The sequence below is a fragment of the Anarhichas minor genome, unplaced genomic scaffold, assembly GCF_050575085.1.
Source record: "Anarhichas minor isolate MPS153535 unplaced genomic scaffold, ASM5057508v1 ptg000116l, whole genome shotgun sequence".
NCBI classification, from domain to species: domain Eukaryota; kingdom Metazoa; phylum Chordata; class Actinopteri; order Perciformes; family Anarhichadidae; genus Anarhichas; species Anarhichas minor.
In genome coordinates, this window is record NW_027466562.1 from 156,189 (window position 1) to 173,879 (window position 17,691).

At 40.6% G+C, this 17,691-nt stretch overlaps 1 protein-coding gene across 2 annotated transcripts; it reads left to right on the forward strand.

Annotated features, from left to right (window-relative positions):
• Positions 1-2,638: 2,638 nt before the first annotated feature.
• On the forward strand, positions 2,639-8,260 carry atp5mc1 (ATP synthase membrane subunit c locus 1). Of its 2 annotated transcripts, XM_076083047.1 has the most exons (6): positions 2,682-2,751; positions 3,786-3,866; positions 4,214-4,261; positions 5,403-5,483; positions 6,373-6,551; positions 7,952-8,260. In XM_076083047.1, the coding sequence occupies exons 3-6, from the start codon at positions 4,223-4,225 to the stop codon at positions 8,064-8,066; spliced, it is 414 nt and encodes a 137-aa protein (XP_075939162.1). In that variant the 5' UTR covers positions 2,682-2,751; positions 3,786-3,866; positions 4,214-4,222; the 3' UTR covers positions 8,067-8,260. The 2 variants fall into 2 exon arrangements, with proteins under 2 accessions (XP_075939160.1, XP_075939162.1); XM_076083045.1 differs by lacking the exon at positions 3,786-3,866 and having other exon boundaries at positions 2,639-2,751; positions 7,952-8,259.
• Positions 8,261-17,691: the final 9,431 nt, after the last annotated feature.

A 17,691-nucleotide genomic window follows, 5' to 3' on the forward strand; every position in this document is an offset into this window, starting at 1 on the left:
AAAATGATATTCAACCCAAAAAAAATTTTCATTCACTTATTTTTATTTTGAATACATTGCTGTATTTTTCAATGTTCAGGTTCAAATTTTTTTTTCAAATGAACAAAACATTTGACCTGGATTTAGCTCCATAATGGTTCGTATGATATACCATGAAAAGGAACTCCTTGTATTTCGTGTGTTTTCTTACGGAAGCCAGCAAAGCGTGTCAATTCCACTTGTAACATGCACACAGTCTTTTCAAAATAAACTTCTGTCTTCACAGGAAACTCAGTTAGCTTTCGGCAACAAAACTACTTGGTTAGGTTCAGGAAAAGATCGTCGCTCTGGTTTAAATAACCTCAGAAGTGCCGTTACTGAATTACGCAAGTAACGTGACAAAAACATCGACGCTGACTTGTCGTTTCACACCAAAGGAACGACCTGCGATCTTCTGGCTGAAAGGTTGCTGTTTGTTGGACCCATCCACCTCCACTTCCGCCCGCCAGGTGTGGGATTTTACGGTGTTTATAAGTTACGGTGTTTAAAAAAACGATCTGAACTGAAAAAAAAAAAACTGAAAGTGAAAAAAAGATTTGAAACCGAAAAAAAAAAAGATTTGAATCTGAAAATATAAAATCTGAAACTGAAAAATATAAGAACTCAAATATCAAAATATATATGAAAGTGAAAACTGAAAAAAAAAAATGTATTCGAAAAAATTCCAGAACTGAATCAAAATTATATTCAACCCAAAAAAACTTTTCATTCACTTATTTTTATTTTGAATACATTGCTGTATTTTTCAATGTTCAGGTTCAAATTTTTTTTTCAAATGAACAAAACATTTGACCTGGATTTAGCTCCATAAACCATCGTATGAGGATATGTTGACATCAGCGGCATCAAAATGTTTCCATTCTCTTCTGTTCTTAACTTTTCTAGATAATTGGTGGAGATTTGTATTTTTTATTTGTTGGTTGTGCAAAGGCTTCAATGAAGATAGTCAAGGCGAAACTAAATGTTTAGTTTGTTCCTTCATGTTATCGGACAAAAATGCATACTTTTGGATTTCTTGCATTTTCAGGTTTGTGTGGTGATGTTCAGTTGTATGGCTGCTCCTAGCCGTGTTGGCCATGGAGATGCAGGCGGTCTGCAGGCAAAAAGGGCAGAATGGACTTTTGCATGTGAATTATATTCTGCTGTCAGTTAATTTCTGATGGAAAGGAAATTGCTTCTTTAATGGCCATTTTATATTTATTTTTTTACAATATATTCCTGATATTTTGAACATTTCTATTTTCATGTTTGTAATTTTTAAGATGATGTCATACATCATGTGCACACAAATGTAAAATAAAATGTTATTTTAATTGGATGATTTTATTTTAATATTGGCAGGTGTAGACTTTTTTTTTTTAAAGCATCCCAGTGAAACTTTTCTCCTTAAGACAGGAAGTATAGTGTCTCTTCCTCCAAGGCTGTCAAAATGTTAAAGTTAAAGAAAAAGATAGAATCAAACTTTATCTATCCAAGTTGTCAAAGCATGAAGATATACCATATAAAATGTTAGTAAAAATAAATGTTTGTTTCACCTCTTAACAGAAGGTGCATGCTGGAAAATAATATACCTTTTACTCCGCTACATTCATTTGACCATTCAGTAGCGCTGTCACCTACAAAACAGAACCCATCTACTTCCTGCGTCCGTCTCTCACTGGGTTTATTGTAATCAGCCACCACTCACTGTCATGACATAATATTGCATCCTCATTTATTCTGTACGTTCAGCCTTCCTTCCACAACCCTTATTTCATTATTACTATCTGCGGAAGGGAGATCATGTCCCTCATCGTAAGTGAGTGAGTGACTGAGTGAGCACCTGTGTCTGTTTCTGTCCACGGCTAATCTCACATCCTACTGCATTATTCATATTTTGTGTGCCCAGTTATGGCAGCATGCTCAAGGACTTCCCATGTTTGTTGCATTTCAACTATTACTTCAACCGTTTCAGTATTTCAGATATTTAAAAAATGTAGTCTTTTCTATTTTTTAAAATGTGTCTCTTTATATTATAAGAAGCGAAAGATAGATATTTTCTGGTTTAAAATCCTTAATGAAATGGGGCATTTTTTTGTCTTTAGGTCTACCGGAATTTAGCTTTTGATTTTTAGCTTTTTGATTAGTAATTATTACATGTTGTCAAACATGGCTAATTGTGGATGTATAGGTTGGCAAAATACAACTTTTGACAACAAAGTAATGTGTTCTTAATGTGTTACATACATGTGTAGATAGTGTTCAATGCAAAAACCTTTCTGACTTTAAGGACACTCTTCATGGATCTTATTAAAAAGGCGGGACTTCCCACAGACCAACCAATTGGTACATAGGACACTGGATGTGCTTTGAAAGGTTGCTCCCTCGCTGCATCCACTGTAAGGCTGCTCCCCCTTTGTAAACTCGTCATTCCCGGCAACTCTGTCCAATTGAATTAATGAACGTTCCTTTAGTCCCGCCCTTATAAACCTCCTGACCAATCAAAAACATTGTAGTTAAATAACGCTCTATCCAGTAGGCTAGAGTGACGGATATCACATGGTGATAAGCCAATTCTAAATGAAGGAGGGTTGGCGTTAACCAATGGGCGTTTAGGACGTAGACGCTGATCTTATAAAGTACAAGGTGACAGTTTGTCTCGTCCTACATTCACTGACTGCCACTGTGTGCGATAGCCGCTAATCCGGACCCTCCGAAAGCCGTAACAAACCGGTAATGTTTGCCTTTCATATCTCCTACACTGAATATACACTCACGTTGGTCCGTGTTGTTAATGCATTTGCGTCTCGCATTTTAAACTTCACCGTGTGTGTCCTCAGGAAATGCTTGCGAAGCTAGCTGTCATTGCTAACATTCGGTAGCTAGCAAGCTAGGTCGGCCATTCAATGAATTGGTTCCTATAAATGCCTTCTGAGTCCGTGTGTCTCTGCGACGGGTAATGGAGCAGTAGTAACGCGAGCAGCTCGATTCGGCCAGCCGCTGTGGTTATTGTCAAGTTACTGCCGGTGCAAGCAGCGGGTCACACACCCTCAGCGCGGCCGCTCATTAGACGCTTGAACGTAAAATGTCTGACACTGTGGGCCTACCGTGCTCTGAATCAATCCACTGCTACAAGGACATCCCCGTGGGGGACCCGTGGTGTCATGTCGCCCCTTGTCATTGCACTACAGCACGGTTAAGGTTCATTGTAACGGGGGAGTGCACCGTGTCTGATTTCTAGGCCCAATGTGACCGTCTGTGGCTCTTTTTTGACCTTCAAGTCTGCAGACTGGTTAGCTTAGCAGCTTAGTTTAGCTCCTGTGCTAACCCCCCCCCCCCCTTCTATTACGAGGACTGTCAACCAAACTCTGGTATGAAAAGGTGACTCATTCATGCGAGCTAACCTTGGACTTGCGAGAATACAATCATTATGGCGTTTTTTTGTGAAATGCTGCTGTTTGCCCACATGTTGCAGCACAACTTTCCCAGAAGAAATGTCCTCCAGGTTTCAGCTAATGGCGTCTTGCATTTGGGGAGCGTTAAAGCTATCCGTTCTGCAGTATGTGTGGACATATAGCGGGTTATCTAGAGTTGATCCTTTGCAGTAGTCGATGCGTTTGGATTAGCCTTTCTGGCAAAGCTGACCAGGACCAACAGACCAGGACTGCTTTTCTCGATCCAGTTGTTGCTAGACTTGACCTTTTGCAAAGATATTTCCTCCAGTGATTCGTTTTTTAACCTTGCTACGGATTTATTTCACATGGAAGACTTGCATGCATTGGTACCAGTGTGTGCTTTGACCCTGAGCTGTGGACCTACGGTAACTTCCCAAGCTGTCAGAACTGCAGGTCAGTGAAGAACAAACTGTGGCACCGAGCTGAAGCCTGCTAGTGAATCCCAGTGCTTGGAGACTTTGCTAGGCAAACTATGAATCCCTGTTTATTTGGGAAGTAGGTGGATTTATTGCTTGCATCTTTTCATTAAGATGACACTTATCAAGAATTGCAGACCATCAATTTCATCACATAGGCTTTATATACAACTTGTCTCAACCCCTGACAGCTTTTGGTGGCGCGGTAGTTGCGCGTTCCTGAAACGGCCTTAAAGCAGTCGATCTGAATCTGCTGCTTGATGCACTGCAAGTGTCCGCCTGTGCGTGAGAACACTGACTTTAAACTGTTCTTTTTCTCTCCAGCTCCCAGCCATGTATGCCTGCGCCAAGTTCGTCACCTCTCCTGCTGTGGTACGTCAGCTGTAATACTGCCATTACTTTGCTTAAAACATGTAAAAGTACTGATATGAGCATCAGCAGTTAATTGTGAAGCTTTTAACCGTAATGCAGCTACGTATGTTTATTCTGTGAAGCTACATCAGTGAAGAGAAGTATAAACCAACGTGTGGAAACCAAATAGTTTAAATGTCGGTTACATGACTACAGATCCCTACAGCACATTCAGCTCCATGGCTGCGTGAGCTTTTGGCATCCTTGGTTTGCGTTCAAGGACACAGTAGTTTGCAGTCATGTTCCGCCTGTGCTCTTTATAACGGTCGCACAGTTGGTGGCATTGCCATGTTAGCTGACCCTTCAGCATGTAGGTCATCTCAGTCATGGAGGTGATGTGGAGGACAAAGTTCCACATTTCCATGCAGGACATCTCCAGAGTGCTTGTTGAGTAGTGCAGTTCTATGGGTGAGCTAAGTGGATACTGAAATGCTTTCAATCAGTCCTGCTCACTGCTTTGCTATGAGCTCTTTAACACCAGATTAAAGGTGCCATGGTGGACACGGGGAGATCTCTACAGGGTGTCGGATGGCTATCGTCTCTGAATGTGTATATAAGTAGCTGCATTTCCCCGCTACACTGATATCTAAAGCTACCTGTGTGAAACTTGAACATTTTATGCTGCAACAGTGGCTATTTTGCTATAATTATATTAATCATAATATTGATCAAGTGTGGTGATTTTGTCAGATTTGAAGTATTATTTTGTTTCTGTCTGCTGTTAATCATTTGAGCAGAATCCCGTGTGCTAAAGCTCTAATGTGTCATAAGTTTCCACTTAAATTCCACTGTTGTGTTTTACTAGATTTATTTAATTTGATGGTTTATTCTCGACTCCTAGTCTTTGACGTCGATGTCATGTACTGACAGAAGGCTGCAGTGTTAAACAATCTCAGCAGAATTGCAATTTCTTTAAGCCCATAATGTACCGTACATTGCAGCTGATCTTTTTTCCAAAAATTCCATAGTTTACTAGTTTAACGTAAAAGTGAAATGTTCAGATGGTTACTATTGGTCTCATGTACTTTGGTCTTTGCAGTAGAAGATGTTTAAGAGTGACTTACTGTTGAAGCGGTGCTAATGTAGTTTTGTCTGCCTGTAGCTGCGTGGGGGGTCCAGAGTCCTCGCCCGGCCCGTCTCCGTCTCCCTCTTCAACAGACCTGAAGCCACAGTGGAGCAGCAGGTCAGTCCTCTGACCTTCAATCATCCTGCACCCAATGTTTGAACGGCCTCAATACGCCTGACAAATACTGGGGCGTGTGTATGGATGGCTGAAGATGATCTGTTGCAGTCCATCTCTTGTATTGCAATGTTGATATTCATCTGGATATAGTACTGTTTTTGGCCTCGTATATGGATAGCTACCTCAGTATAGAGAAAAACATGTCTCTGGATATTGTATCATTTCACCCAAATCAATGTGAGATAACTGGGCTGATCACATATTCTGGCTAAATATCTGTAAGAAAAGTACTACACGTGTGTGGTATAACACTCGCCTGAGAGAAACGACTCTGTTCTCACCTCGTTCACTGGCCAGAAGATGCTACCGAAACACAACAGGCCTGTGGGCAGCACCGTCAGGAGCCAACAGTTCACAGAGGTAGCATTATGCTGCGTTCATGCTCTACTCGGTAAAAATGAGTATTGGGCAGAGGTCAATTATAACGTGTTAAAATGTAATCTTAACACCAGCTCTAACCGACCTTTAACACATAATTGTTGTTAAAATAGTAATACAATTATTTATTTCCTAATCATTTAAATTTTTTTATGCAAAGGACTACTTTTACATAAAACGACATAACGACAACGACATAAAAAGTTAAGACTGGTTGAAATTAGGTTAAATTCTTGTCTTTTCCCTGATGGTGGTGAAACATGTTCCTCTTGAGCCCTGTATACCAGCTGCTGTAACACAACACACACAATGACCGATATGGCTCATCGGCAATCTGTATCAGCAGCAAAACTGCGATCGGGGCTTTTGTAAATGGAATACATAAACAACATAAAAAAAAAGTCAGGCATCATATTTACTGCAGCTGTTTCTGCGGTCCCTCCTCTCCCAGGCCCTGTTGCCAGTCAGCCAGTCTGCAGTCCTGAGCCGGTCCTTCCAGACCAGCGCCGTCTCCCGGGACATCGACACCGCCGCCAAGTTCATCGGTGCTGGCGCTGCCACAGTGGGTGTGGCCGGCTCAGGAGCTGGAATCGGAACGGTGTTCGGCAGCCTCATCATCGGCTACGCCAGGTAAAGGTGACAACTGGACTTTTAAAAACCCACCTGAAGATGCTGGCCCTCATCTTGGGGCGGTGCCATGCAGAAGTCATGTGCTTGTAGACCAGAAATGCATACATGGAGTTGCTCTGCTAAAGGGCAAACACAGACGTTCACTCGTTGTTGCTGTTCAAAGTTTAAGAAATGTAAATATTCATTCGCCAGAGTGTGACTCACAGATGCAGGTTTCATTCCCTCAGGCTCTCTCCCCCTGAGCCATGACGTCGGCCAGTAACGGGGGTTATCCTCTCATGTAGACAGGCTGTTGGCCTGTCTGAATTCTGGACTTAAAAGAGGCGTAGGTTTGTTGGCGGCCGGTCTAGCAACAATTTAGCATTTATAAATCCAGATGATCGGTAGGCGGAGATCTCCAATTTTCCCATTGTAACAAGATTAGTGATAACCTAACAATATTAATATGAAGTTCCTGTTGGAATAACTTTATATTTTGTGCACACAGATTAAAAGAAGTATCTTTTAATAGTTATCGTTTGGTGTGCAATATTCCCTCAGGATTTGAAAGTAATTTGTAACAATGTACATCTACAGGATGCGCCTCAGAAAGATCCACGTATCCAATGAAATGAATAGTTTGACATTCTTGTTGGGAAACTGTTAGTCTGGCTCGGTCCAAAGGTATCGAAATCAGCCAACAACACCTCTAAAGGTCACTAATGTGTATCCTGTCTGTACAATGTTTATGCTAAGCTAACTTAGCCGGCTGCTGGCTCTAGATGCCCGTTTACCTTACAGATGGGATCTTATCAAACTGTAAACATGGAAGGGACAAGAAAGCAAATGTGCACGTCTCCCTAAATGTTCTATTATTTAGATGAGAGAGTTTCAACTACTTCATTCGCAACGAGCAAGCTACTTTTTTTTTTCAGTTCATAGGCTGATCCAAAAGCACACCCACAGAAACCCTTCATGTATAAATAACCAGAAGATGTGGCCCAGAAGGGACTCACGGTGGGTCAGAACTGGTTTCCCAATCTGAGCAAACCAAAATGGAGAGAACACTGAGAACTGGTGCAATACGTGACCTTTTCTCTGCATGGCGGTTCACCCTCCATCTTGCCTCAAAACGCATTCATGTGTGAAGGCCTGTGTATTAATCCCACGTGTTGGTTTAATCATAACTCGTGTGGTGTTTTAAACGAGTTCAATCTTGGAAATGCAGTGATTTTCAATTCAGCGTTGGCATACAAACCTCTCACTCTGACATTTTTGGGTCGACAATATTTTGAACTCTTGAAGCTTTGTGTCCACCCTGCAAGACACAGATGCCTGACCTTTTTATGTTGTTGCTGCAGTGAAGGTACCTTAATCAGCCGTTTGTCTGACCGTGCTCCTCCCCCCCCCCCCCCCCACAGGAACCCCTCCCTGAAGCAGCAGCTCTTCTCCTACGCCATCCTGGGTTTCGCTCTGTCTGAGGCTATGGGTCTCTTCTGTCTGATGGTGGCGTTCCTCATCCTCTTCGCCATGTAAAACCTGGATAACGCTACCACGGCTCCGCTCCCATCACTTCCCCCTTCCTCCCAGTCTACTCTTCCTTCCCTCCTCCCTGCCTCTCTTCCTTCCATCTGGAGAGGGAGGGAGGGAGGGGGGTGTGTTCCTCAACGGTAACTCTGAATGAGCTGATGGGGTATTCCAAAAGGAAATATATATATATATCTATATATATATATATCTATATATATCTATATCTATATATATCTATATCTATATATAGATATCTATATAGATATATATAGATATCTATATAGATATATATAGATATCTATATAGATATATATAGATATCTATATAGATATATATAGATATCTATATAGATATATATAGATATATATAGATATATATATAGATATATATAGATATCTATATAGATATATATATATATAGATATCTATAGATATATATATAGATATATATAGATATCTATATAGATATATATAGATATCTATATAGATATATATAGATATCTATATATATAGATATCTATATAGATATCTATATAGATATCTATAGATATCTATATATATCTATAGATATCTATATAGATATATATAGATATCTATAGATATCTATATATATCTATAGATATCTATATATAGATATCTATAGATATCTATAGATATCTATATATAGATATCTATAGATATCTATAGATATCTATATATATCTATAGATATCTATATATATCTATAGATATCTATATATATCTATAGATATCTATATATATATATTTTCACATCTGAGGTTAACCAACCTCCAATCGTACTTTTTTTTTTTTTGTTTTTTTTTTGTTTTGTTTTTTTGTTCCTAAGCTTATTTTTGTTTTTCAAAAGTTTTATGTAAGACCTCCCTTCAGTTGAAATCTGTCCAAAATAAATGGTTGGGATAACTAAGAGAACAGTCTGTAGTGTTTTTATTTTTGTTTGGTTTTTATTGCCAAGAAAATGAACGGTTGAAAGGTTCCTCTTTGACCTACTGTAGAAAAGTGATTATCGACTGTGGCAAGAGAACTGAATTTAGGCGTATCCTGAAGGAAATGACCGTTGCTATGTCACTGATATTTACATATGGGTATTTGATTTATGGAGGTCAAAACTGGAGAGGACTGACTCCAAAGTGAAATCTCTGGATTGAAACAGTGAAGTGGACCTAACGAGAGCAGGTGGTTTAAAGTGAATTTAAGGTTAAAACCTTATTTTATTCATCTACAAATGCATGAAATAAATCTACATATGGTGCACTAACATAACATGAAAAGTATGAATTGATTGATGTCCACACCACACTTTTAATTTTTTAGCCCACCAGGTGTAGTGTTGATTAAAAAAATATATAGATAAACATACAGTTCTTTTTAACAGTATAATGCACTGCATGCAAACAAACTATCGACTATAATGAACATACTATGTATTGATGCTACATAATAATTAAATTTATTTATAGAGTGCTTTTCACAGACAAAAAAATCAAAGTGCTTTAACAGAGCAGAAATTTTAAAGCATAAAAAAACAAAGTGACCATAGGGTCAATAAATTACATACACGGAGAAAAAATAAAAATAAATTTAAAACATATTTTAAGAGCAGGTCTAGGACATGGGTTTTTACTCAAACGCCAGCCTAAAAAAGGTGGGTTTTGAGCTGTTTTTTTAAAAGTATTCACAGAATCTGCGAGGCGTAGAGTCTCGGGCAGAGCATTCCACAGCCTCGGTGCCACTGCCTCAAAGGCTCGGTCACCACGGGTCTTAAATCGTGTGCGTGGAACTGACAGAAGACCTAGAGCGTTTGACCCGAGAGTGCGGGCGGGTGAATATGGGTGAAGTAGATCAGCTACATAAGTAGGAACCTGACCGTGAAGTGCTCTGTAAGTGATGGTGAGAATTTTGAAGTGTATCCTAAATGCTACAGGGAGCCAGTGGAGAGATCGGAGTACGGGGGTGATGTGAGACTGTCGATTTGTCCTGGTGAGTAATCTGGCGGCAGCGTTTTGGATTACCTGCAGATGGTTAAGAGCAGATACACTGAGTGATGTGAAAAGTGAGTTACAGTAGTCAATGCGAGAGGAGATAAATGTGTGTATGATCATCTCTAGTTCAGGTGTTGATACTACAGATCTCAGTTTACTGATATTTCTTAGATGGAATAAACATGATCTGGACAGCTGCTTAACATGGGGGTCAAATGACATGGATCGATCAAAGAAAATCCCTAGATTGCGCAGGTTGCAATGGGCAACAGAGGAGAGTGGAGCAATACTCTGCCTGATCATGGGGACAAACTCATCTGGAGCAATAACTAGGACCTCCGTCTTAGTGTCGTTGAGTTGTAAGCAGTTTTCTGCAGTCCAGTCTCTGATGGCATCGACACAGTCCAGGAGCCTAGTTAATGTGAAGGCCTCGCTGGGTTTGAATGACAGATGGAGTTGGATATCATCTGCATATAAATGATAGGACACATAACTTTGTATAATCGGTCCCAAAGGTAACAGATAAAGGGAAAATAACAGAGGCCCCAGAACCGAGCCCTGCGGTACGCCACAAGACAGTGGAGAGGTAACGGACACAAAATCACCCACAGAGACATTAAAACTTCTGTCATTGAGGTAAGATGTGAACCAGTCTAGCGCTATGCCAGATATGCCCACCCAATCACGTAGCCTCTTAATCAGGATGTTATGGTCTACAGTGTCAAATGCAGAACTGAGGTCCAGAAGAACGAACACAGAGCAGTCACCTGCATCAGAACACATGAGCATGTCATTTGAAACCCTCAGGAGAGCGGTTTCAGTAGAGTGTTGTCTGCGAAACCCAGACTGGAATTCGTCGTACATGTTGTGCCTCTCCAGTGCAGCAGTAAGTTGTTTGGCCACCACTTTCTCTACAATTTTGGACAGGAAAGGCAGTTTTGATATGGGCCTGTAGTTCATAGGCAATGCCGGATCTAAGTTTGGTTTCTTTAATATAGGCTGGATAGTGGCATGTTTAAAATAGGAAGGGACAATTCCTGTAGACAATGAGGAATTGACAGTAGATGTTACTGCAGGGCCAATAATTAGCAGAACTTTCTTAAATAGAGAGGATGGTATTATATCCAGAGGGCAAGATGATGGCTTTGTTTTGTTAATTAAGTCCATCAGGTCATGAAGGCTGATAGGCTTGAAAGAGTCCAGAACAGTAGGAGATTGCGAGGAGCTACATGTAGATGAACAAATCCCAGGCTGAATGCCAGACCTAATAGCTGTTACCTTATCATTGAAATAGGTAAGGAATTTGTTGCAATCGTCAACAGAACAGCATGGTAATGTAGAGACAGACGGTGAAACAATTCTCTTAATTGTGTCAAACAAAATCTTGGGATTTCTCTTTGAGGAAGAGATTAAGTTGGCAAAATAAGCAGTTCTAGCTTCCTTTACTCCAGCATTAAAGGAAACTCTGAGGTCTTTGAGATATGAGCGATGCACTTCTAGCCCAGTGGCTTTCCATAGCCGCTCTGTCCTGCGACACTTCCGTCTCAAGCTGCAGACAGCGTCTGTCATCCACAGAGAAGTGTTGTAGGCAGCCCTAGTCCTTTCCTTAAGGGGTGCCACTTTATCCAGCAAAGTGGTGCAATGTTCATTAAAAGACTGTATCAAGAGTTCAACATCATTGAGATTTGTATTAATATCACAGCAGAAGTGCATAGAGAACTGATCAGCTGTACGCTGAGTAATAATGCGGGAGTGGAATGTTTGTTTCAGACACAAGGGGTCAGCATTGACAGAAAGATCAAAGAAAATACATTTATGGTCACTGATCAGTAGGTCCTCACAACGGGTATTATCAATATCAAGACCCAGGGAGAACACAAGGTCCAAGGTGTGACCACCCCTGTGAGTGGCGCCAGAAACATGTTGCGTGAAATTAAAAGATTCAGTAATATTGAGAAACTCAGTGGCACTGCAGTCTGTGGTATCATTGATATGCAAATTGAAATCACCAACCAGAAGCACTTTGTCTAGCTTGATAATAGAGGTGAGAAAGTCTGTGAACTCTGACAAAAACTGACCTGCAGGACCTGGAGGTCGGTAAATTAAAAAACAGTAAAACGGCTTTAGCCGGCCCACTTTAGTCAGCTGTAGTTCAAAAGTAGCATAGGATTCTGTGCTCCCCAATTGGCAGGAAAACTGATTCTTCCAGACCACGGCGAGGCCTCCACCGCGGCCTGTCAAACGCGGTGTCCCAACATAAGAACAGTCCACAGGGCAGAGTTCATTGAAATGGATGCATTCCATATTCCTTTGCCAGGTTTCAGTCAGAAATAAAAAAGCCAAATTATGACTTGTGAACAAGTCATTTAAAATGTGAGCCTTGTTTGTTACAGAGCGTGCATTAATCAGACACATTTTGATGGGGGAAGACACTGTGTCGTCATCAGCACAGGAAGCTTTGGGGGTATGTGCAATAGGACGGATCACTCGTGCAACACCTCGAACCCGACCATAACTAGGGCGTGAGCGCGAGTCTGTGATTCTCACGGGAATGTTCATGGGTCGTGGAGTGGAAGTTGCGGTAGAGGCTAGGGAGAGAGTAGTTGGAGACTCTCCATGCCGCCAGGGGGAGCTAGTGTTGCTTGTAGGGGATGAATGCGGCTGATGAATGAACGTAGAGGAGGAGTGACAGGGGACAGGACAGGGGATCCAGGATCATGTGTGCCAGGTGTAAACAGTCAATCATGTGGATAGGAGTGAACAGTGTACTGAATATTGGCTGTTAGTACTTCAGCGCCAGCTTTGTTCAAGTGTAAACCGTCTCTTGCGTAGAGGCTGGGACGATTCCAAAACAAGTTAAAGTTGTTGTTGGACATGTGGTCTGATAAACTATTTTAAAGTCTTGACATATCTCTGGCAATACAGCAAGCACTTGAATGTTAGCAATGGAGTATACCAACATCAGTAATGTACAACAAAGGTTTCTTGTGATATTAAATTCACATTTTTTTGCAATTTCTTCAGATCAGCAGGCACCTGTCAATCATGTGCTTCGATAACTGAATATTGACAGATTGGCTCACAGTGTCCCTTTGTTACAAATCTGCTTTATTTGGAGAAAAGTCACAAAGCAAAAATGATCTTTTAGGTTTTTTATTTGACTCAAGTTGTACCTGGGCTTATATTGTTCGCTTAATGACGTTTACCCAACTTAACGATGAAACGGTTGAAGGGTTTTACATGAGCTAGAAGACTTATCTAAATGTAAATCTAATCGTCTAGTATCAAAATGTACTTTCATGTCTTTACCTGTTATTTTAGAAGGACCCCTCTTCCATGTTTTGAATGTTTTAGCCTGTTAAATACAAATTAAAGTTAAGCTTTTCCTTCTGTATGCCATGAAAAAACATTTGTGGAGTCATGTAACCTGACTGGCACTGAATTAAGGCGTAGACTATTTACACTACAAATCTAATTATATTACAGTATTGGTGGTTATACCAGATTCTGTCTCTCATAAGTTTAGTTTAGGACTTAATATTGTGCAGGTCTTTACAGTGAAAAGTTACTGCTCTGGATGTCCCAACGCACAAGATCAATTTTGGTATTCAAGGCCTCCATAAAAAAATACAAAAAAGGGTGTTTAGGATGCTTGATGTTAACAATCTTACCACACGGTGCAGCAACTAACTCAAACTTAAACAGGTATGTTTTGTAAATCCTGTTAGATAGATTCACAGTAGTAACGGGTGGAGAAGGGACCCTTGGGTGCTGTCAATATGGAGGGGAGTTCAACATCGTTCACTAGCATATACTATACCCACATTGTAACAATATAAAGCTGGTTGAAAACTAACAGGTTATTCCCAGACCCGCTGTCTGACATCAGCAGGTCTGTGGCTTAGTTTCTCGATTTCAGCTCAGCCTTCAACACAATCTCCCCCATGAAACTGATTGGTAAATGTAGCACTCTGGGCTTGAGACCTTCACTCTGCAGCTTCACTCTGCAGCTGGCTAATAGACTTCCTCACCAGGCAGTTCGGATTGGCAGCCAAACGTCATGTGCTTGTAGACCAGAAATGCATACATGGAGTTGCTCTGCTAAAGGGCAAACACAGACGTTCACTCGTTGTTGCTGTTCAAAGTTTAAGAAATGTAAATATTCATTCGCCAGAGTGTGACTCACAGATGCAGGTTTCATTCCCTCAGGCTCTCTCCCCCTGAGCCATGACGTCGGCCAGTAACGGGGGTTATCCTCTCATGTAGACAGGCTGTTGGCCTGTCTGAATTCTGGACTTAAAAGAGGCGTAGGTTTGTTGGCGGCCGGTCTAGCAACAATTTAGCATTTATAAATCCAGATGATCGGTAGGCGGAGATCTCCAATTTTCCCATTGTAACAAGATTAGTGATAACCTAACAATATTAATATGAAGTTCCTGTTGGAATAACTTTATATTTTGTGCACACAGATTAAAAGAAGTATCTTTTAATAGTTATCGTTTGGTGTGCAATATTCCCTCAGGATTTGAAAGTAATTTGTAACAATGTACATCTACAGGATGCGCCTCAGAAAGATCCACGTATCCAATGAAATGAATAGTTTGACATTCTTGTTGGGAAACTGTTAGTCTGGCTCGGTCCAAAGGTATCGAAATCAGCCAACAACACCTCTAAAGGTCACTAATGTGTATCCTGTCTGTACAATGTTTATGCTAAGCTAACTTAGCCGGCTGCTGGCTCTAGATGCCCGTTTACCTTACAGATGGGATCTTATCAAACTGTAAACATGGAAGGGACAAGAAAGCAAATGTGCACGTCTCCCTAAATGTTCTATTATTTAGATGAGAGAGTTTCAACTACTTCATTCGCAACGAGCAAGCTACTTTTTTTTTTCAGTTCATAGGCTGATCCAAAAGCACACCCACAGAAACCCTTCATGTATAAATAACCAGAAGATGTGGCCCAGAAGGGACTCACGGTGGGTCAGAACTGGTTTCCCAATCTGAGCAAACCAAAATGGAGAGAACACTGAGAACTGGTGCAATACGTGACCTTTTCTCTGCATGGCGGTTCACCCTCCATCTTGCCTCAAAACGCATTCATGTGTGAAGGCCTGTGTATTAATCCCACGTGTTGGTTTAATCATAACTCGTGTGGTGTTTTAAACGAGTTCAATCTTGGAAATGCAGTGATTTTCAATTCAGCGTTGGCATACAAACCTCTCACTCTGACATTTTTGGGTCGACAATATTTTGAACTCTTGAAGCTTTGTGTCCACCCTGCAAGACACAGATGCCTGACCTTTTTATGTTGTTGCTGCAGTGAAGGTACCTTAATCAGCCGTTTGTCTGACCGTGCTCCTCCCCCCCCCCCCCCCCCCACAGGAACCCCTCCCTGAAGCAGCAGCTCTTCTCCTACGCCATCCTGGGTTTCGCTCTGTCTGAGGCTATGGGTCTCTTCTGTCTGATGGTGGCGTTCCTCATCCTCTTCGCCATGTAAAACCTGGATAACGCTACCACGGCTCCGCTCCCATCACTTCCCCCTTCCTCCCAGTCTACTCTTCCTTCCCTCCTCCCTGCCTCTCTTCCTTCCATCTGGAGAGGGAGGGAGGGAGGGGGGTGTGTTCCTCAACGGTAACTCTGAATGAGCTGATGGGGTATTCCAAAAGGAAATATATATATATATCTATATATATATATATCTATATATATCTATATCTATATATATCTATATATATAGATATCTATATAGATATATATAGATATCTATATAGATATATATAGATATCTATATAGATATATATAGATATCTATATATATATATATATATAGATATCTATATAGATATATATAGATATCTATAGATATCTATATATATATATTTTCACATCTGAGGTTAACCAACCTCCAATCGTACTTTTTTTTTTTTTGTTTTTTTTTTTGTTTTGTTTTTTTGTTCCTAAGCTTATTTTTGTTTTTCAAAAGTTTTATGTAAGACCTCCCTTCAGTTGAAATCTGTCCAAAATAAATGGTTGGGATAACTAAGAGAACAGTCTGTAGTGTTTTTATTTTTGTTTGGTTTTTATTGCCAAGAAAATGAACGGTTGAAAGGTTCCTCTTTGACCTACTGTAGAAAAGTGATTATCGACTGTGGCAAGAGAACTGAATTTAGGCGTATCCTGAAGGAAATGACCGTTGCTATGTCACTGATATTTACATATGGGTATTTGATTTATGGAGGTCAAAACTGGAGAGGACTGACTCCAAAGTGAAATCTCTGGATTGAAACAGTGAAGTGGACCTAACGAGAGCAGGTGGTTTAAAGTGAATTTAAGGTTAAAACCTTATTTTATTCATCTACAAATGCATGAAATAAATCTACATATGGTGCACTAACATAACATGAAAAGTATGAATTGATTGATGTCCACACCACACTTTTAATTTTTTAGCCCACCAGGTGTAGTGTTGATTAAAAAAATATATAGATAAACATACAGTTCTTTTTAACAGTATAATGCACTGCATGCAAACAAACTATCGACTATAATGAACATACTATGTATTGATGCTACATAATAATTAAATTTATTTATAGAGTGCTTTTCACAGACAAAAAAATCAAAGTGCTTTAACAGAGCAGAAATTTTAAAGCATAAAAAAACAAAGTGACCATAGGGTCAATAAATTACATACACGGAGAAAAAATAAAAATAAATTTAAAACATATTTTAAGAGCAGGTCTAGGACATGGGTTTTTACTCAAACGCCAGCCTAAAAAAGGTGGGTTTTGAGCTGTTTTTTTAAAAGTATTCACAGAATCTGCGAGGCGTAGAGTCTCGGGCAGAGCATTCCACAGCCTCGGTGCCACTGCCTCAAAGGCTCGGTCACCACGGGTCTTAAATCGTGTGCGTGGAACTGACAGAAGACCTAGAGCGTTTGACCCGAGAGTGCGGGCGGGTGAATATGGGTGAAGTAGATCAGCTACATAAGTAGGAACCTGACCGTGAAGTGCTCTGTAAGTGATGGTGAGAATTTTGAAGTGTATCCTAAATGCTACAGGGAGCCAGTGGAGAGATCGGAGTACGGGGGTGATGTGAGACTGTCGATTTGTCCTGGTGAGTAATCTGGCGGCAGCGTTTTGGATTACCTGCAGATGGTTAAGAGCAGATACACTGAGTGATGTGAAAAGTGAGTTACAGTAGTCAATGCGAGAGGAGATAAATGTGTGTATGATCATCTCTAGTTCAGGTGTTGATACTACAGATCTCAGTTTACTGATATTTCTTAGATGGAATAAACATGATCTGGACAGCTGCTTAACATGGGGGTCAAATGACATGGATCGATCAAAGAAAATCCCTAGATTGCGCAGGTTGCAATGGGCAACAGAGGAGAGTGGAGCAATACTCTGCCTGATCATGGGGACAAACTCATCTGGAGCAATAACTAGGACCTCCGTCTTAGTGTCGTTGAGTTGTAAGCAGTTTTCTGCAGTCCAGTCTCTGATGGCATCGACACAGTCCAGGAGCCTAGTTAATGTGAAGGCCTCGCTGGGTTTGAATGACAGATGGAGTTGGATATCATCTGCATATAAATGATAGGACACATAACTTTGTATAATCGGTCCC